Source organism: Haematobia irritans, chromosome 2 (genome assembly GCF_050003625.1).
Source record: "Haematobia irritans isolate KBUSLIRL chromosome 2, ASM5000362v1, whole genome shotgun sequence".
Classification (NCBI taxonomy): domain Eukaryota; kingdom Metazoa; phylum Arthropoda; class Insecta; order Diptera; family Muscidae; genus Haematobia; species Haematobia irritans.
This window is the reverse complement of record NC_134398.1, coordinates 21,576,155-21,599,254: the sequence shown is the minus strand read 5'-3', so window position 1 is coordinate 21,599,254 and position 23,100 is coordinate 21,576,155. Positions and strand designations below refer to the sequence as shown.

At 25.9% G+C, this 23,100-nt stretch overlaps 2 protein-coding genes across 3 annotated transcripts; both read left to right on the top strand.

Moving 5' to 3' along the window:
* Positions 1–916: 916 nt before the first annotated feature.
* LOC142223664 (transmembrane reductase CYB561D2-like) lies at positions 917–22,098 on the top strand. 2 transcript variants are annotated; one of them, XM_075293516.1, is made up of 5 exons: positions 917–1,162; positions 4,946–4,962; positions 17,511–18,146; positions 21,141–21,333; positions 21,408–22,098. In XM_075293516.1, exons 3-5 carry the CDS (start codon positions 17,772–17,774, stop codon positions 21,722–21,724), a joined length of 885 nt encoding a protein of 294 aa, XP_075149631.1. In that variant the 5' UTR covers positions 917–1,162; positions 4,946–4,962; positions 17,511–17,771; the 3' UTR covers positions 21,725–22,098. The 2 variants fall into 2 exon arrangements, with proteins under 2 accessions (XP_075149631.1, XP_075149630.1); XM_075293515.1 differs by lacking the exon at positions 4,946–4,962.
* LOC142223668 (transmembrane reductase CYB561D2-like) lies at positions 5,172–8,029 on the top strand. Its single transcript, XM_075293520.1, has 3 exons — positions 5,172–5,440; positions 7,371–7,563; positions 7,636–8,029. The coding sequence occupies exons 1-3, from the start codon at positions 5,279–5,281 to the stop codon at positions 7,947–7,949; spliced, it is 669 nt and encodes a 222-aa protein (XP_075149635.1). The 5' UTR covers positions 5,172–5,278; the 3' UTR covers positions 7,950–8,029.
* Positions 22,099–23,100: the final 1,002 nt, after the last annotated feature.

Below are 23,100 nucleotides of genomic sequence, written 5' to 3'. Positions count from 1 at the left end.
CTGTTTTTTGAGTGTACGATGACTTGTCTTATCCATATGAAGTAGAAGAGGTAGTTAAATGCTATGTGGAACGAGACGTCATATGGATCTTTGAGTATATGTGCATAAATCGATTATTCATTGGAAGATCAAAACCAAATTTAATGCAATTTTGGCTTCAAGGACGATTCAATACAGTATTCTAGTTGACGGTCAAGAGTTACATGAGGTCAGTATCAATAAAGTATTTCGGTATACACTTACAACCTTGCCTAGGATACGCACATTAAATATTTGAAATCGAAAATTTTGCCAGCAATTGGAATCTGGTTCAAATTTAAAATTTAACAAAGAAATTTTTTTGACATTTTTTTGCCATAAGTGGGGGACATTATATGCTTTAAATTCTAACTCGACTTTATTAAATACAAGTTTGCAGTTAACAGTTTAAAACAAAAAATATTAGTCCGAAAATGTTAAACAAACAACAAGGAACTTTTAATTTTAGGCCAAATATTTGTTTTATTTTTAATTCTGAATATTATTAATTTGCATTTTTTACACATAAGTCAAAGGGAAATATCTCTCGAATATCATCTTGTGCCAGAGGTTTATTTTAACATATTTTTTACTTTCCTAAAAATAACCTAACAATATTTATTGTACGTTTCTTTCAATTCGTTTTAAGCGAGACTTTTGAAAATTTTCCTCTAACAGATGCTCTGGTCGCTGGTGGTGGCTGTAATTTTATTGCAATTTTTATAGATTGCTGCTGCAGTAATTCACATGGGCAACAACTGAGGGGATTTTTTTTTATTTTAAACTGTTATTCTTTTGTTTGTTTTAATGCAACCACAATCATATTTGTCAGATTTTTCGTAAAATCGCAGTTTTGTTTTAGATTTGCGAATTGAAGGGCGTATTGTGATGAGTTAGTAATAATTTATAAGTGCGAGGGAATATTCAAAGTAGAAAGTAACGGAAAAATGTGTAGGGAGTTTTAAAAATAAAACTCTAGCAAATACGTAGGCAAAGACGAAAAGCCAGATCTGATTTATATTTTTAGTTTTACTGGAAAAAATAAAAAAAAAAACGTAAAAAACCCATATCATGTCAAATTAAAACCCCATATCATGTCAGATTAAGATCAATTATTTTTAAATCACGAGAGTGTTGAAAACAGGTATGAGAATTATAATTACACTTTTAGTATATTTGTTTCAATTAAAATATAAATACGTCATCTTGCATGCAAAAAAAATGTGTAGAAGTTCAAAAAAAAGTGAGAAATTCAATGAAATACATAAGAGTGTCAGAAAAAGGAATATTGAGACTCTTCCCGGAACCAGGGTCTCAAAAAGTCCATACAAATTAGATAATGACCTGTTGGCAGGGTTGCCACAGTTGGTAGAATTCTACCAAAAATGGTAATTTTTTACTTATTGGCAGATTTTGCAAACTTTTCCTCTCCAACTAAGAAACTTCTACTAGAAATACAATTTTGACAAAATTTTCTATAGAAAAAAATTTTAACACAACTTTCTATAGAAATAAAATTTTGAGAAAATTTTCTATAGAAATAAAATGTTGACAAAATTTTCTGTAGAAATAAAATGTTAACAAATTTTCTATAGAAATAAAATTTTGGTAAAATTTTCTATAGAAATAAAATTTTGACAAAATTTTCTATAGAAATAAAATTTTTACAAAATTTTCTATAAATTCAAAACTTTGGACAAAATTTTCTATAGAAATAAAATTTTACAGGATTTTCTATAGAAATAAAATTTTTACAGAATTTTCTATAGAAATAAAATTTTGACAAAATTTTCTATTGAAGTAAAAATTCGACAAAAAATTTAATTTATTCTATACAAATAAAATCTTGACAAAATTTTCTAAAAATAAAGCCTAGACAAAATTTTCTATAGAAATAAAACTTTGACAAAATTTTGCTATAGAATTAAAATTTGTAAATTTTTTGGCAGTAGCCGACTATCAAACCTTTTTTCGGAAGGTTCAAGTGTTGTTCACTTTGGGTTGAGTGAATTACCCGAATTTATTCCGATAATTGCTTCAATAGATTGAAATTATTGACAAAATTCTCTTTAGAAATAAAATTTTGACAAAATTTTCTATAGAAATAAAAGTTAGACATCATTTTCTTTCCATAGAAATAAAATTTTGACAAAACTGTCTATTAAAATAAAATTTTCAAAAAATTTTCTATAAAAACAATATTTTGACAAAATTTTCTATAGAAATAAAATTTTGACAAAACTTTTTATAGAAATAAAATTTTTACAAAATTTTCTATAGAAATAAAATTTTGACAAAATTTTCTATAGAAATAAATTGTTGACAAAATTTTCTATAGAAATAAATTGTTGACAAAATTTTCTATAGAAATAAAATTTTTACAAAAATTTCGAACTCACGACCTTGTGTATGCAAGGCGGGCATGCTAACCATATATTTCTAAAGAAATACAATTTTGTCAACATTTTCTATGGATATAAAATTTTGACAAAATTTTCTATAGACATAAAATTTTGACAAAACTTTCTATAGAAATAAAATTTTTACAAAATTTTCTGTAGAAATAAAATTTTTACAAAATTTTCTATAGAAATAAAATTTTTACAAAATTTTGTATAGAAATGAAATTTTGACAAAATTTTTTATAGACATACAATTGTGACAAAATTTTCTATAGAAGGTTAGGTTAGGTGGCAGCCCGATGTATCAGGTTCACTTAGACTATTCAGTCCATTGTGATACCACATTGGTAAATTTCTTTCTTATCACTAAGTGCTACCCGATTCCATGTTAAGCTCAATGACAAGGGACCTGTTTTTTATAGCCGAGTCCGAACGGCGTTCCACATTGCAGCACAGAAAAAAATTTCACGAAAATTTTTCCAATTAAAATTTTAATTGAGTTTTAAAAAATATTCAATTAAAAATTTAATTGAATCAACAAATTTTTTAATTGAAACTAAAATTAATAGTATCAATTAATTATTTAATTGGATCAATTAATTTTTTAATTGGCCTTCAATTAATTTTTTAATTGATACTATCATTTCTGTGATTGAAGACATTTCAATTAAAAAATTAATTGGATCAATTACTTTCGTGATTGAATCAGAAAATTTTTTTTTGTGTGAGTGAAACCACTTAGAGAAGCTTTGAAACCCTCAGAAATGTAACCAGCATTACTGAGGTGGGATAATCCACCGCTGAAAAACTTTTCGGTGTTCGGTCGAAGCAGGAATCGAACCCACGACCATGTGTATGCAAGGCGAGCATTCTAACCATTTATTTCTAAAGAAATACAGTTTTGACAAAATTTTCTATAGATATAAAATTTGGACAAAATTTTCTATAGAAATTAAATTTTGACAAAATTTTCTATAGAAATAAAATGTTGACAAAACTTTCTATAGAAACAATATTTTGACAAAATTTTCGAACCCACGACCTTGTGTATGCAAGGCGGGCATGCTAACCATTTATTTCTAAAGAAATACAATTTTGACAACATTTTCTATAGATATAAAATGTTGACAAAATTTTCTATAGAAATAAAATTTTGACAAAATTTTCTGTAGAAATAAATTGTTGACAAAATTTTCTATAGACATAAATTTTTGACAAAACTTTCTATGAAATAAAATTTTTACAAAATTTTCAATAGAAATAAAATTCTGACAAAATTTTCTATAGAAATAAAATTTTTACAAAATTTTCCATAGAAATAAAATTTGTACAAAATTTTCTATAGAAATAAAATTTTGACAAAATTTTCTATAGAAGGTTAGGTGGCACCCGATGTATCAGATTCACTTAGACTATTCAGTCCATTGTGATACCACATTGGTGAATTTCTTTCTTATCACTAAGTGCTACCCGATTCCATGTTAAGCTCAATGACAAGGGACCTCTTTTTTATAGCCGAGTCCGAACGGCGTTCCACATCGCAGTGAAACCACTTGGAGAAGCTTTGAAACTCTCAGAAATGTAACCAGCATTACTGAGGTTGTATAATCCACCGCTGAAAAACTTTTTGGTGTTCGGTCGAAGCAGGAATCGAACCCACGACCTTGTGTATGCAAGGCGAGCATTCTAACCATTTATTTCTAAAGAAATACAGTTTTGACAAAATGTTCTATAGATATAAAATTTGGGCAAAATTTTCTATAGAAATAAAATTTTGAGAAAATTTTCTTTAGAAATAAAATGTTGACAAAATTTTCTATAGAAACAAAATTATGACAAAATTTTTTATAGAAGTAAAATTTTGACATTTTGTATAGAAATAAAATTTTGAGAAAATTTCCAATAGAAATAAAATTTTGGCAAAATTTTCTATAGAAATAAAATTTTGACAAAATTTTCTATAGAAATAAATTGTTGACAAAATTTTCTATAGAAATAAAATTTTGACAAAATTTTCTATAAAAGTAAAATTTTGACATTTTGTATAAAAATAAAATTTTGAGAAAATTTCCAATAGAAATAAAATTTTGACAAAATTTTCTATATATACATATTTTTTATGCCCAATTAAAACTGTGATACTATCTGTCGATAAATTCATTTTCGTGCTTGAAAACATTTCCATTAAAAATTTTGCTTCTATAGAAAATGTTGTCAAATTTTTATTTCTATAAAAAATTTTCTCAAAATTTTATTTCTATAGAAAATGTTGTCAAAATTCTATTTCTATAAAAAATTTTCTCAAAATTTTATTTTTATAGAAAATGTTGTCAAAATTATATTTTGTTGACAAATTTTTGTCAAAAGTTTCTATCTATAGAAAATTTTGTGAAATTTTTATTTCTATAGATTTTTTTTTTAAATTTTATTTTTATAGAAAATATTTTGTTGATATTATTTACTGTGTATCATTAGTATTTCCTGTGGAAAAATATATAAATAAATGTTCATGTATCTTCTCACAGATCAATCATTATATGGGGTATGTATACACTTGATATTAAATTAAACAAAGCATAATGTATCGGAGCACGTTTTTCTAATCGAAGTCAACAAACCCAATGCCATATTAATCCTTGGTACAATGAAAATCATTATGAATTATTTTTTGTTATTTTACCAATAAGATAAGAGTGGCTGGGCATGGAAATATTGAAAATTTATAAATATTAGAAAAATTTATAAATAAGATCCATATGATACTGTGACATACTATTGTATCGGATAGTAGTATAACGGGAAATAAGTTGTAAAAATTTATCACTTCGCTTTCGGACTCATAATAAATTGACCTCAACATGAGTCAAAGTTTACCTCAATTAATTATTCAACGTATTGAATATTTTTTCAATATTTTAACTCAAATTTGCATAGGCTTTGTTACCATCTACATGAGCTGGTTGTGCCTGCGCACAGGATTAGCAGGAACAGCTTTACACGCATGGCTCGCAACAATAGGGGTAGGTAGGTGGTGATAAAGTGAATTTAAATTTGAATAAAAGTGAAAAAGACACAGAGTGGTAACCAATTTCATGTTGCTATTATTTATAAACCTCTCACCTGATATCTCGTCGATTGGCCACTAAAACTATAGAGTTGCCGATACTGTAGGCGGCGTAACTGCCGACGTCCATAATAACAAAAGGAATATATTCTCTATAAATTTTTAACAAATTTTTTATGAAAATAAATAAATAATAACTAAAGGAATAGTCGGATTTTCTACAGCAGAGCATATTCCTTTAGTAATTATTTATTTATTTTCATAAAAAATTTGTTAAAAATTTATAGGGAATTTTTGTTAGGGATTTTAATTTAAATTGGGGATTTTTGGAAACGAAAGCTTCCAAATTTGGGAAGAAGAGACAGAGAAATACTGGCAACTTGAGTCGGATGCCTCTATATACGTCTCAATATATTCGATCGCCTCATGTAAGACAGTTTCTACTACGCCAATAATATTTCCATTGTTCTTTTAAAGGGTGATACGGTCAAAATCTGGTCAATATAAACTTGACGTATTTCTTTCAATTTTGCATTTAAAAAACCTGAACACCCCTCATTTTGAAGGTGTGTGTGTGTAGAATGTTGCTCCTATTTTGATTTTGGAATTCACTCTTCAGTTGTCAAAATGCCGTCCAAGCAAGAAGAGCAGCGTATCAAAATTTTGCTCGCGCATCGAAAAAATTCGAGTTACTCGCACGCAAAGCTGGCAAAATCGCTAAAAGTTGCCAAATCAACCGTTACAAATGTAATTAAAGTGTTTGGGGAACGTTTGTCGACAGCCAGGAAGTCTGGATCGGGGGGAAATAGCCAGTAGTTTCCAGCGAAACACTAACCTCTCTCTCCGAGATGCCGCAAATAAGCTGGGTGTATCGTCTACAGCAGTGCATCGAGCCAAAAAACAAGCCGGACTATCGACTTACAAGAAGGTAGTGACTCCAAATCGCGATGATAAACAAAATACGACGGCCAAAGCGCGATCCCGGAGGCTGTACACGACGATGCTGACGAAGTTTGACTGCGTGGTAATGGACGACGAAACCTACGTCAAAGTCGACTACAAGCAGCTTCCGGGACAGGAGTTTTATACGGCAAAAGGAAGGGGAAAGGTAGTAGATATTTTCAAGCACATAAAACTGTCAAAGTTCGCAAAGAAATATCTGGTTTGGCAAGCCATCTGTACCTGTGGCTTGAAAAGCAGCATTTTCATAGCTTCCGGGACTGTCAACCAAGAAATTTACGTGAAAGAGTGTTTGAATAAACGTCTGCTGCCTTTCCTGAAGAAACACGGTTGTTCCGTACTGTTTTGGCCGGATTTGGCATCTTGCCTTTACGGTAAAAAGGCCATGGAGTGGTACGCCGCCAACAACGTGCAGGTGGTTCCCAAGGACAAGAACCCTCCCAACACGCCAGAGCTCCGCCCAATTGAGAAATACTGGGCTATTGTCAAGCGGAACCTAAAGAAGACCAAAAAACTGCTAAGGACGAGCAGCAGTTCAAGGCAAACTGGCTTTCTGCGGCGAAGAAGGTGGACAAGGTGGCTGTACAAAATCTGATGGCAGGTGTCAAGCGTGAGGCCCGGCAATTCGGATTTGGAAAAGCAAAAGCCTAACTGAATATTTTTTCTGAATTTTATACTAATTGAACTTGAAAAAGAAATTTAATTTGATTTTTTAAATAAACGATTTCACCGATTTACACGCGTTTTCCCTTGACCAAATTTTGACCGTATCACCCTTTAGTAGAAGTTGTCATTATATGGCAACCCTATTTTTGTTGAGTTGACAGTTAGATGTATATTAAAAAACAAAAATTATGTCATCAGCTGATTATAAGACACGACCTTTATTAAATGTCATCAACGCCATTTCAAACCCTATTCCACAGTTCTCATTTCTTATGGCTGAAGCGATAATGTGTCATTACAATCACAATGTCTTGACCTTTAACTATAGTCGTTCTACCAAAAATCACCTGCATTGGATACTACAGGTATTGGGTGGAGGTTGCGGTATAGCTGCCGCTCTAATCAAATGTATACAACACAATTTCCAATTCTCCGATACACATGGAAAATTAGGTGAGAAATTTTGTAAATAAAATCTAGGAAAATTGAAATCTTATGTAATTTAAAAATATTTCTCACTTATAGGTTTCTCTGCCTTCATACTTTGTTGTGTGAGTTTGGTTTCAGGGGTAGCTACGTTTTTCTCGAAAAATTTGCGAAAATGTCTAAGTCCACTTTTCACGAAGATCTTTCATAATCTATTGGGTATTGGAACATTTGCTGTGGCCTTAGTGGCTCAATATTATGGCTATAATACGGGATTCTTTAAGCATTCCTCACCATCTGATGATTTTACGATTTTAATGAAGGTCATAACACTAATGATATTGATTCTGTCGTGTTGGGGACCCCTGAAATCTTTGTTTCATAAAATGTATTGCATGTGTAGAAGAGAATAATTGTAATTGTCATTGAATACTCTAAATAGTTTATAAGTAAATTTTGTCTATAATAAAAAAATGTTTATAAGTTAATGAAATGTTTTCATTTTTATCTAATTTATATATGACCAGCAAGGTGATGTTTTTTTTTCACAAAACGTGCTATAGAAAAAAAATTGTCAACATTTTTATAGAAATAAAATTTAGAGAAAATTTTCTATAGAAATAAAATTTTGAGAAAATTTTGGAAAAATGTTTCTATAGAAATAAAATGTTGACAAAATTTTCTATAGAAATAAAACTTTGACAAAACTTTCTATAGAAATAAAATTTTGACACAATTTTCTATAGAAATAAAATTTTCTTTAGAAATAAAATTTTTACAAAATTTTCTATAGAAATAAAAATTTGAGAAAATTTTCTATAGAAATAAAACTTTAGATAGAAATAAAATTTTGACAAAATTTTCTATAGAAATAAAATTTTGATAAATATTTCTATAGAATTAAAATTTTGGCAAATATTTCTATAGAAATAAAATTTTGACAAAATATCTATAGAAATAAAATTTTGATAAATTTTCTTTACAAATAAAATTTAGAGAAAATTTTCTTTAGAAATACAATTTTGAGAAAATTTTCTATTAAAATAAAATTTTGTGAAAATTTTCTATAGAAATAAAATGTTGAGAAAATTTTGAAAAATTTTCTATAGAAATAAAATTTTGACAAAATTTTCTATAGAAATAAAATTTTGACAAATTTTCTATAGAAATAAAATTTTGTGAAAATTTTCTATAGAAATAAAATTTTGAAAAAAATTTGAAAAAAATTTCTATAGAAATAAAATTTAGAGAAAAATTTCTATAGAAAAAAAATTTTGATACAATTTTCTATAGAAATAAAATTTTCTTTAGAAATAAAATTTTCAGATAATTTTCTATAGAAATAAAATTTTCTATAGAAAAAAAATTTGGAAAAAATTTTCTATAGAAATAAAATTTTGAAAAAATTTTCTATAGAAATAAACTTTCTATAAAAAAAAACTATTTTCTATACAAAAAAATGTTGCTAAAATTTGCTATAGAAATAAAATTTTGAGAAAAATTTCTATAAAAAAATAATATTTCAAAATTTTCTATAGAAATAAAATTTAGAGAAAATTTTCTATAGAAATAAAATTTTGAGAAAATTTTGAAAAAATTTTCTATAGAAATAAAATGTTGACAAAATTTTCTATAGAAATAAAATTTGGATACAAATTTCTATAGAAATAAAATTTTCTTTAGAAATAAAATGTTGACAAAATTTTCTATAGAAATAAAATTTTGACAAAATTTTCTATAGAAATAAAATTTTGACAAATATTTCTATAGAAATAAAATTTTGACAACATTTTCTAGAAAAAAATGTCAAAATTTTCAATAGAAATAAAATTTTGACAAATATTTCTATAGAAATAAAATTTTGACAAATATTTCTATAGTAATAAAATTTTTAAAAAAATTTCTATAGAAATAAAATTTAGAGAAAATTTTCTATAGAAATAAAATTTTGTGAAAATTTTCTATAGAAATAAAATTTTGTGAAAATTTTCTATAGAAATAAAATTTTGACAAAATTTTCTACAGAAATTAAATTTTGAAAAAATTTTCTATAGAAATAAAATTTAGAGGAAATTTTCTATAGAAATAAAATTTTTACAAAATTTTCTATAGAATTAAATTTTGAGAAAATTTTCTATAGAATTAAATTTTGGGAAAATTTTTTATAGAACTAAATTTTCTATAGAATTAAATTTTCAGAAAATTTTTTATACAAATAAAATTTTAGATAAAATTTTCTATAGAAATACAATTTTGACAAATATTTCTATAGGAATAAAATTTTGACAAAATTTTTTATAGAAATAAAATTTTGAAAAAATTTTCTATTGAAATAAAATTTAGAGAAAATTTTCTATAGAAATAAAATTTTGATAAAATTTTCTATAGAAATAAAATTTTGTGAAAATTTTCTATAGAAATAAAATTTGACAAAATTTTACAGAAATTAAATTTTGAAAAAATTTTCTATAGAAATAAAATTTAGAGGAAATTTTCTATAGAAATAAAATTTTTACAAAATTTTCTATAGAATTAAATTTTGAGAAAATTTTCTATAGAATTAAATTTTGGGAAAATTTTTTATAGAACTAAATTTTCTATAGAATTAAATTTTCAGAAAATTTTTTATACAAATAAAATTTTAGATAAAATTTTCTATAGAAATACAATTTTGACAAATTTTTCTATAGGAATAAAATTTTGACAAAATTTTTTATAGAAATAAAATTTTGAAAAAATTTTCTATTGAAATAAAATTTAGAGAAAATTTTCTATAGAAATAAAATTTTGATAAAATTTTCTATAGAAATAAAATTTTGTGAAAATTTTCTATAGAAATAAAATTTGACAAAATTTTCTATAGAAATAAAACTTTGACAAAATTTTTTACATAAATAAAATTTTGACACAATTTTCTATAGAAATAAAATTTTCTTTAGAAATAAAATTTTGTGAAAATTTTCTATAGAAATAAGATTTTGACAAAATTTTCTATAGAAATAAAATTTTGACAAAATTTTATATAGAAAAAAAATTTTAGAAATTTTCTATAGAAATAAAATGTTGCCAAAATTTTCTATAGAAATAAAATTTTGAGAAAATTTTCTAAAAAAATTAAATTTTGACAAAATTGTTTATAGGAATAAAATGTTGACAAACTTTTCTATAGAAATAAAACTTTGACGAAATGTTCTATAGAAATAAAATTTTGACACTATTTTCTATAGAAATAAAATTTTCTTTAGAAATAAAAATTTGTGGAAATTTTCTATAGAAATAAGATTTTGACAAAATTTTCATAGAAATAAAATTTTGACAAAATTTTATATAGAAAAAAAATGTAGAAATTTTCTATAGAAATAAAATTTTGAGAAAATTTTCTATAAAAATTAAATTTTGACAAAATTGTTTATAGGAATAAAATTTTTACAAACTTTTCTATAGAAATAAAACTTTGACAAAATGTTCTATAGAAATAAAATTTTGACACAATTTTCTATAGAAATAAAATTTTCTTTAGAAATAAAATTTTGACAAAATTTTCTACAGATATAAAATTTTTGACAAAGTTTTCTTTAGAAATAAAATTTTGACAAAATTTTCTATAGAACAAAATTGTTGATAAAATTTTCTATAGAAATAAAATTTTGACAAAATTTTCTATAGAAATAAAATTTTGACAAATTTTCTATAGAAATAAAATTTTGTGAAAATTTTCTATAGAAATAAAATTTTGAAAAAAATTTGAAAAAAATTTCTATAGAAATAAAATTTAGAGAAAAATTTCTATAGAAAAAAAATTTTGATACAATTTTCTATAGAAATAAAATTTTCTTTAGAAATAAAATTTTCAGATAATTTTCTATAGAAATAAAATTTTCTATAGAAAAAAAATTTGGAAAAAATTTTCTATAGAAATAAAATTTTGAAAAAATTTTCTATAGAAATAAACTTTCTATAGAAAAAAAAACTATTTTCTATACAAAAAAATGTTGATAAAATTTGCTATAGAAATAAAATTTTGAGAAAAATTTCTATAAAAAAATAATATTTCAAAATTTTCTATAGAAATAAAATTTAGAGAAAATTTTCTATAGAAATAAAATTTTGAGAAAATTTTGAAAAAATTTTCTATAGAAATAAAATGTTGACAAAATTTTCTATAGAAATAAAATTTGGATACAAATTTCTATAGAAATAAAATTTTCTTTAGAAATAAAATGTTGACAAAATTTTCTATAGAAATAAAATTTTGACAAAATTTTCTATAGAAATAAAATTTTGACAAATATTTCTATAGAAATAAAATTTTGACAACATTTTCTAGAAAAAAAATGTCAAAATTTTCAATAGAAATAAAATTTTGACAAATATTTCTATAGAAATAAAATTTTGACAAATATTTCTATAGTAATAAAATTTTTAAAAAAATTTCTATAGAAATAAAATTTAGAGAAAATTTTCTATAGAAATAAAATTTTGTGAAAATTTTCTATCGAAATAAAATTTTGTGAAAATTTTCTATAGAAATAAAATTTTGACAAAATTTTCTACAGAAATTAAATTTTGAAAAAATTTTCTATAGAAATAAAATTTAGAGGAAATTTTCTATAGAAATAAAATTTTTACAAAATTTTCTATAGAATTAAATTTTGAGAAAATTTTCTATAGAATTAAATTTTGAGAAAATTTTTTGTAGAACTAAATTTTCTATAGAATTAAATTTTCAGAAAATTTTTTATACAAATAAAATTTTAGATAAAATTTTTTATAGAAATACAATTTTGACAAATATTTCTATAGGAATAAAATTTTGACAAAATTTTTTATAGAAATAAAATTTTGAAAAAATTTTCTATTGAAATAAAATTTAGAGAAAATTTTCTATAGAAATAAAATTTTGATAAAATTTTCTATAGAAATAAAATTTTGTGAAAATTTTCTATAGAAATAAAATTTGACAAAATTTTCTATAGAAATAAAACTTTGACAAAATTTTTTACATAAATAAAATTTTGACACAATTTTCTATAGAAATAAAATTTTCTTTAGAAATAAAATTTTGTGAAAATTTTCTATAGAAATAAGATTTTGACAAAATTTTCTATAGAAATAAAATTTTAACAAAATTTTATATAGAAAAAAAATTGTAGAAATTTTCTATAGAAATAAAATGTTGCCAAAATTTTCTATAGAAATAAAATTTTGAGAAAATTTTCTAAAAAAATTAAATTTTGACAAAATTGTTTATAGGAATAAAATGTTGACAAACTTTTCTATAGAAATAAAACTTTGACGAAATGTTCTATAGAAATAAAATTTTGACACTATTTTCTATAGAAATAAAATTTTCTTTAGAAATAAAATTTTGTGGAAATTTTCTATAGAAATAAGATTTTGACAAAATTTTCATAGAAATAAAATTTTGACAAAATTTTATATAGAAAAAAAAAATGTAGAAATTTTCTATAGAAATAAAATTTTGAGAAAATTTTCTATAAAAATTAAATTTTGACAAAATTGTTTATAGGAATAAAATTTTTACAAACTTTTCTATAGAAATAAAACTTTGACAAAATGTTCTATAGAAATAAAATTTTGACACAATTTTCTATAGAAATAAAATTTTCTTTAGAAATAAAATTTTGACAAAATTTTCTACAGATATAAAATTTTTGACAAAGTTTTCTTTAGAAATAAAATTTTGACAAAATTTTCTATAGAACAAAATTGTTGATAAAATTTTCTATAGAAATAAATTTTTGACAAAATTTTCTATAAAAATAAAATTTTGACAAAATTTTCTTTAGATATATAATTTTGAGAATATTTTCTATAGAACATTTTGTTGTTTTGTTTTTTGCTAATATACACAATCAATATTTCCTTTTGTAATGAACGTATAATTTAGTTGTGAAATTTAATATTTCTCTACCGGTAACATATGATTCTTCCTCACACATTTCCCAGTTTTTTAACCTGTTTCTATCTTTGATGCATTAAATTATGCGTTAAAAACAAATGAGTTTCCACATATTCTTACACCTCGAAAAAAAATGAAGAATTGAAGAAAATTTATTTAAAAAAAAGAATATTTCATAAAATTGGAGTTAAAAAAATTTTGAACTGCCTTTAGACCTATATGAAATTCAAGAGGGGCACCTTTACTCATTTTAGAAACTTATGAAAACAATTTAAACTTCACTCATCACCCATTTGTATAAATTTTGATTGTAGTGAAAGAGTATTTTCTCCATAAGAAAATTTGTTCTAAAACAGGGGAACTTTGTTTATATAAAATTACGTTCTAGAGGAAAGTGTTTTTTTTTTCTTTAGGTGTGCGCATACTATTTATGAATAAAATTTCATATTGTTCTACAGGCTGGTTACGCATTATTCTTCCTCCACCCACTTTAAAGTTGATCAACTTGTTTCACTACTCGGAATAATTATCGATGCATTAAATTATGCATAACAAATGACTTAAAAAACTTTGCATATCATTTGCAAAAAAATTATTTGTCAGTAGTCAATTAAACGACACCAAAAGCTATTCTACAAGTTGTGCAAAAAAAGGTGAAACAATTATTTTAATTACTTCATAAAAAAATAATATTTATGAGTTCACACGATAACGCTAAAAATGTATGCTGGTGTACACAAAAATTTCACATATAGATGGCGGTGGTCATTAAAGTGAAAACATATACATTGGTCGCAAATTTGATGACAATTGGTGTAGGAATAGTTTGCAAAGATTTGATATCTCCATCTCACAAAAGTATGTAGAATAGTGAATTTCCTCATTTATGTGAATATTAAAATAAAATAGCCAGTGTCACTTCTACAAAAACAATTTTTTTTACTTCTAACGGCCATTTTCATATAGCTCCGTTAGGCTTTAACTGCCAGTTATCAGAAAGTAAATTTCAAAAATATTCTCTCCGGTTAACTATAACTGAAAATTTTTCGGCAGTTAAGTTCCTAACTGGCATATGGAATATATAGGAAAGATGACAGCGATGTCCACAATACGATTTAAAAATTCGTTGGTTAACGGAGCTTCATGAAAATGGGGGTAAGAACAATTTGTGCTAAATATTTTTAAATAATAATTATAAAAATTTTTCCCAAAATTTTATTTCTATAGAAAATTTTCTCAAAATTTAATTTCTACAGAAAATTTTGTCAAAATTTCATTTCTATAGAAAATTTTCTTAAAATTTTATTATTATAGAAAATTTTGTCAAAATTTCATTTCTATAGAAAATTTTGTCAAAATTTCATTTCTATAGAAAATTTTCTTAAAATTTTGTTTCTACAGAAAATTTTGTCAAAATTTTATTTCTATAGAATATTTTGTCAAAATTTTATTTCTATAGAAAATTTTGTCAAAATTTTATTTCTATAGAAAATTTTGTCAAAATTTAATTCTATAGAATATTTTGTCAAAATTTTATTTCTATACAAAATTTTCTTAAAGTTTTATTTCTACAGAAAATTTTCTCAAAATTTTATTTCTATAGAAAATTTTGTCAAAATTTTATTTCTATTATGTCAAAATTTTATTCCTATAGAAAATTTTGTTACAATTTTATTTCTATAGAAAATTTTCTCAAAATGTTATTTCTATAAAGGGTGATACGTTCAAAATTTGGTCAAGGGAAAACGCGTGTAAATCGGTGAAATCGTTTATTTAAAAAATCAAATTAAATTTCTTTTTCAAGTTCAATTAGTATAAAATTCAGGACAAATATTCAGTTAGGCTTTCGCTTTTCCAAATCCGAATTGCCGGGCCTCACGCTTGAGACCTGCCATCAGATTTTGTACAGCCACCTTGTCCACCTTCTTCGCCGCAGAAAGCCAGTTTGCCTTGAACTGCTGCTCGTCCTTAGCAATTTTTTTGGTCTTCTTTAGGTTCCGCTTGACAATAGCCCAGTATTTCTCAATTGGGCGGAGCTCTGGCGTGTTGGGAGGGTTCTTGTCTTTGGGAACCACCTGCACGTTGTTGGCGGCGTACCACTCCATGGCCTTTTTACCGTAATGGCAAGATGCCAAATCCGGCCAAAACAGTACGGAACAACCGTGTTTCTTCAGGAAAGGCAGCAGACGTTTATTCAAACACTCTTTCACGTAAATTTCTTGGTTGACAGTCCCGGAAGCTATGAAAATGCTACTTTTCAAGCCACAGGTACAGATGGCTTGCCAAACCAGATATTTCTTTGCGAACTTTGACAGTTTTATGTGCTTGAAAATATCTGCTACCTTTCCCCTTCCTTTTGCCGTAGGTTTCGTCGTCCATTACCACGCAGTCAAACTTCGTCAGCATCGTCGTGTACAGCCTCCGGGATCGCGCTTTGGCCGTCGTGTTTTGTTTATCATCGCGATTTGGAGTCACTACCTTCTTGTAAGTCGATATTCCGGCTCGTTTTTTGGCTCGATGCACGTTTGTAGACGATACACCCAGCTTATTTGCGGCATCTCGGAGAGAGAGGTTAGGGTTTCGCTTGAAACTATCGGCAACTCTCTTTGTCGTCTCAGCGGCTTCCGGTTTTCGATTTCCCCCCGATCCAGTCTTCGACAAACATTCCCCAAACACTTTAATTACATTTGTAACGGTTGATTTGGCAACTTTTAGCGATTTTGCCAGCTTTGCGTGCGAGTAGCTCGGATTTTCGCGATGCGCGAGCAAAATTTTGATACGCTGCTCTTCTTGCTTGGACGGCATTTTGACAACTGAAGAGTGAATTCCAAAATCAAAATAGGAGCAACATTCTACACACACACACACCTTCAAAATGAGGGGTGTTCAGGTTTTTAAAATGCAAAATTGAAAGAAATACGTCAAGTTTATATTGACCAAATTTTGACCGTATCACCCTTTAGAAACATTCGTCAAAATTTTATTTCTATAGAAAATTTTGTCAACATTTTATTTTTATAGAAATTTCGTCAAAATTTTATTTGTTTAGAAAATTTTGTCAAAATTTTTTTGCTATTAAAAATTTCGTCAAAATTTGATTCCTAAAGAAAATTTTTTCAAAATCATATTTCTATAGAAAATTTTCACAAATTAGTTTTCCATAGAAAATTTTATTCCTATAAAAATTTTGTCAAAATTTTATTTCTATAGAAACTTTTGTCAAAATTTTATTTCTATAGACAATTTCGTCAAAATTTTATTTCCATAGAAAATTTTGCTAACATGTTATTTCTACAGAAAATTTTGTCAAAATTTTATATCTATAGAAAATTTTGTCGTTTGTGTTTCGAAATGTAATCTTATTGCAAAACATATTGGAGATTTTTTGTGAGGAGTTTCATTTTAAATTGGGGAACGAAAACCTCTCAATTTAGAGACAAGATCCAGATGAATAGTGGCGACATTGAAACTCTGTTCCACAGAGAATTTAGTTAACAAATCAAGATACACTGCTAATATATACAAATTTACTTAACCCTCTAATGCCCCAATTTTTTTGCCAGCTGATTAAATTTTCAATGTTAACGACACAAAAGCAAGAGAACTAAGCAAAAAAACTTTATACTGTAAAATTCAGCATATGCTGCAAAGCCTCTTGAATAGTTTCAAATAAGTTTTCTTTTTATTTTGCCCGTTTTTGTTGTCTTAAGGTGTGTTTTACTAAAAGCTTCCTAATTAAATGAAAGCTTGGGCATTAGAGGGTTAAGACAGATTCTAAATACTGGTGCAAATTGTAAATATTCATGTAAACGATAAAATATTAATTTAATGATAAAGTATAATAAATTATTTTATTTTAATTTTTGCTTAATTTCACACAAATTAATTTAATTTTTTATAATTATTATTTTATTTTGTCATATAGTATTATAAAGCAAATATTATTAATAACTTTTACTATTACGCATAGTTCTATTCTATTTAAAACTAATCGTTATCAAATTTATGTGATTTTTGTTTTCATCAAATTTCTAAACATTTTCATCCCCAGATTCTAGAGACCAAACGAACGTCAAAGGTTTACGAAACTTTCAAATGAGACAAGAAAATAAAGACACACATTTGGAGATAAGGGAATTCCGGCAAGAATAACAAAACAACATTTGTACAACAACTTTAAAATTCATTTAAACAATTAAAAATACCAACAAAAAAGGAGAGGGAAATACATAAAATAAATAAAACAAAAAAAAAAAACAAAAAAAAAACAACACGATCTCTTTGCAACAAAAGTACCGACAAACTGAAAAAAATGGCATCTCGCAATACCACAACGTCCAGCAGTACCATACGAACCGACTACGGCAGCACAACGTTAAAAATTTCAATTGACAACGATACCCTCGATACCAATTCGGAGGATAACATTGTTGGAGTCTATCAGAGTTTGCCATATACGTCTACAACGAATTTATATGCCAAATCGTCAATGACTTCACGTTTTTCCAAAATGACCATTGACACCAAGGGCAATAATGATGCAAAACAAATTGGCCAACGAATTGAATCGGTTTTAAATGTAATCAATCAAATTTCTATTGGATTCGTAACCATCTATATGAGTTGGCTATGTCTAAGCATGGGTTTATGGGGAACAGCTTTGCATGCATGGCTCGTAACAATTGGGGTGAGTAACTAACCAGCTAAGCTGTGTCTTAAATGTGCCTTAAGAATTCAGATTGCACAACAATTAATTTTATATTAACTGCAAATAATGTGAGATAATTTTAAAAAACCCGGTTAGTAAACAAAAGGCTTCATCTTGTTTGCATTGTGTATATTAGTGAGGAGTGTAGAAAAAAGTGATATATTTTAAAGCCGGTAAAATTATTTTCGAATTTTGAAAATCAGTTTCACTTCGCGCTTAATAATTAATAATAACATTTTGACAAAATTTTCTATAGAAATAAAATTTTGACAAAAAATTCTATGTTATAGAAATAAACTGACAAAATTTACATTAGAAATAAAATTTTTACAAAATTTTCGATAGAAATAAAATTTTGACCAAATTTTCAATACAAATAAAATGTTTACAACATTTTCTATAGAAATAAAAGTTTGACAAAATTTACTATAGAAATAAAATTTTCACAAAATTTTCTACATAAATTAAAATTTTGACAAAATTTTCTATTGAAATAAAATTTTGACAAAATTTTCTATTGAAATAAAATTTTGACAAAATTTTCTGTAGAAATAAAATTTTGACAAAATATTCTAAAGAAACCAGTAAGGAAAGTCTAAAGTCGGGCGGGGCCGACTATATTATACCCTGCACCACTTTGTAGATCTAAATTTTCGATACCATATCACATCCGTCAAATGTGTTGGGGCTATATATAAAGGTTTGTCCCAAATACATACATTTAAATATCACTCGATCTGGACAGAATTTGATAGACTTCTACAAAATCTATAGACTCAAAATTTAAGTCGGCTAATGCACTCTGGAGCAATTTTAAGAAAACTTCGCAAAAGTTTATTTATGATTTATCGCTCGATATATATGCATTAGAAGTTAAGGAAAAATAGAGTCATTTTTACAACTTTTCGACTAAACAGTGGCGATTTTACATGGAAAATGTTGGTATTTTGACCATTTTTGTCGAAATCAGAAAAACATATATATGGGAGCTATATCTAAATCTGAACCGATTTCAACCAAATTTGGCACGCATAGCAACAATGCTAATTCAACCCCTTGTGCAAAATTTCAACTAAATCGGAGTTAAAAATTGGCCTCTATGGTCATATGAGTGTAAATCGGGCGAAAGCTATATATGGGAGCTATATCTAAATCTGAACCGATTTCAACCAAATTTGGCACGCATAGCTACAATGCTAATTCTACTCCCTGTGCAAAATTTCAACTAAATCGGAGTTAAAAATTGGCCTCTGTGGTCATATGAGTGTAAATCGGGCGAAAGCTATATATGGGAGCTATATCTAAATCTGAACCGATTTCAACCAAATTTGGCACGCATAGCTACAATGCTAATTCTACTCCCTGTGCAAAATTTCAACAAAATCGGAGCAAAAAATTGGCCTCTGTGGTCATTTGAGTGTAAATCGGGCGAAAGCTATATATGGGAGCTATATCTAAATCTGAACCGATTTCAACCAAATTTGACACGCATAGCTACAATGCTAATTCTACTCCCTGAGCAAAATTTCAACTAAATCGGAGCAAAAAAGTGGCCTCTGTGAGCTAATGAGTGTAAATCGGGCGAAAGCTATATATGGGAGCTATATCTAAATCTTAACCGATTTGGCTGATATTTTGCAAGTTTTTCGAGACTCATAAAATATTCGGATGTACGGAATTTGAGGAAGATCGGTTGATATACACGCCAATTATGACCAGATCGGTGAAAAATATATATGACAGCTATATCTAAATCTGATCCGATTTTTTCCAAAATCAATAGGGATCGTCTTTGAGCCGAAACAGGACCCTATACCAAATTTTAGGACAATCGGACTAAAACTGCGAGCTGTACTTTGCACACAAAAATACATCAACAGACAGACAGACATCGCTAAATCGACTCAGAATTTAATTCTAAGACGATCGGTATACTAAACGATGGGTCTCAGACTTTTCCTTCTTGGCGTTACATACAAATGCACAAACTTATTATACCCTGTACCACAGTAGTGGTGAAGGGTATAAAAACATTTTGTTGTTGTTTTTGATGCTGATGAGGAATGTGGTAATTCCGAAACGTGCGTCCATCCAACCATCTTGCAGTCTATAGGGCTTTGCCCAAATAAATTTGACAAACATTCTTTTCCTCTGTTGGTTAAGCTACACTTGTAGTTTAGTCAATGCATGGTTTTAAGCTGAAATCAAAAACAACAACAAATGTTGAGAAAATTTGCTATAGAAATAAAATGTTGAAAAAATTTCTATAGAAATAAAATTTTGAGAAAAAAATTGATAACATTTTCTATAAAAATAAAATTTTGACATAATTTTCTATAGAAATAAAGTTTTGACAACATTTTCTATAAAATACAATTTTGACACAATTTTCTATAAAAATAAAATTTTGACAAAGATTTCTATAGAAATAAAATTTCGACAAAAATTTTCTATAGAAATAAAATTTCGACGAAATTTTCTATTGATAGACAATTTTCTCAAAAATAAAATTTATTCTATACAAATAAAATCTTGAAAAAATTTTCTATTAAAATAAAATTTAGACAAAACTTTTTATAGAAATAAAATTTTGAGAAAAAAATTGACAAAATTTACTATAGAAATAAAATTTTCACACAATTTTCTACATAAATTAAATTTTTGACAAAATTTTCTATTGAAATAAAATTTTGCAAAAATTTTCTATAGAAATAAAATTTGGCTAAAATTTTCTATAAAAGTAAAATTTTGCAAAAAATTTTGTATAGAAGTAAACTTTGGCAAAAATTTTCTATAGAAATAAAATGTTAACAAAATTTTCTATAGAAATACAATTTTGACAAATTTTTTATAGAAATACAATTTTGACAAAATTTTCTATAGAAATAAAATTTTGCCAAAAATTTTTATATATTTATTATGATGATAATCCAATTAATTTACATATAACCCAATTTTTGGCCTTCTTTACAGTTCACATTTCTAATGGCTGAAGGGATAATGTGTCACTACAATCAAAACCCATTGACCCTTCATTATCGTAGAACAACAAAAACCACCATTCATTGGGTTTTACAGGCATTGGGTGGAGCTTGCGGTATTGCTGGAGTTCTTATCAAATGCATACAAAAAGGTTTCCAATTACATACCACGCATGGCAAATTAGGTATATAAGACGACATTGTAACCAATATCTAAAGAATTTTCTCCATAATAATAAAATAATACAAACACTTTCAGGTTTTTCCGCCTTCATATTGTGCTGCATCAGTATGTCATCCGGTTTAGGTGCTCTATATTCGATGCGATTTAAGCAATATTTGAGCCCACTTATGAATAAGACATTCCATAATATTTTAGGAATTGCAACCTTTGCTGTAGCCATGGTAGCACATTTTTATGGATATAACACTGGGTTCTTTTCACGCAGAACACCTTCGAGTGATTTCACCATTCTAATGAAGGTCTTAACACTAATGACTTTATGTCTATCGTCATGGGGTCCTTTGAAGTCATTATATAATAAAATGCGTAGCATTGCTAAAAATTATAGTTAAAAAAAATATAACTATGCGATTTAATGTTTAAAATTAATTTATATAAAATACATATTTTATAATTTTAATTTTATTTTTATCTTAATTGTAGTTAATTTAAAATTTGTGGACTATTAACAAATTATAGTCATAAGAAATACAGTGTCTTCTATGTTATATACCTTTCTTATATGAATGTATCTCATAATAAACGCTTAAAACTATATATGTAATATTATTATAATTATTTGACCTGTCACTGCTAAATACACCACAGTGCATTATACTCTGGTGGTCTCTTACACAAACTCCCTAAAGTATGCAAACATTTTTTTTTCTGCCAAATAAAACTAATTGCATTGTGTGAAAAATAAAGTCACACACACACACATGAAGACCAATTGTTTTATAGACGCCAAATGAAATATAAAAATATGTAATTATAACTTTACAATTATATTTTGTTTAGATTAATTTAATAAAAATTATTTAAGGTACATTTTAAGACATAGAATTGATGCCAAATTAAAATTAAATTACTTTGATGATTTTCTACAGAAAATTTTGTCAAAATTTTTATTTCTATAGAAAATTTTGTCAAAATTTTATTTCTATAGAAAATTTTGTCAAAATTTTATTTCTATAGAAAATTTTGTAGTAATTTTATTTCTATAGAAAATTTTATAAAAATTGTATTTCTATAGAAATAAAATTTTGACAAAATTTTCTATAGAGATAAAATTTTCTATAGAAATAAATAAATAAGAAATAAATTTTCTATAGAAATAAAATTTTGACAAAATTTTGACAAAATTTTCTATAGAAATAAAATTTTGACAAAAACTATATATGTAATATTATTATAATTATTTGACCTGTCACTGCTAAATACACCACAGTGCATTATACTCTGGTGGTCTCTTACACAAACTCCCTAAAGTATGCAAACATTTTTTTTTCTGCCAAATAAAACTAATTGCATTGTGTGAAAAATAAAGTCACACACACACACATGAAGACCAATTGTTTTATAGACGCCAAATGAAATATAAAAATATGTAATTATAACTTTACAATTATATTTTGTTTAGATTAATTTAATAAAAATTATTTAAGGTACATTTTAAGACATAGAATTGATGCCAAATTAAAATTAAATTACTTTGATGATTTTCTGCAGAAAATTTTGTCAAAATTTTTATTTCTATAGAAAATTTTGTCAAAATTTTATTTCTATAGAAAATTTTGTCAAAATTTTATTTCTATAGAAAATTTTGTAGTAATTTTATTTCTATAGAAAATTTTATAAAAATTGTATTTCTATAGAAATAAAATTTTGACAAAATTTTCTATAGAGATAAAATTTTCTATAGAAATAAATAAATAAGAAATAAATT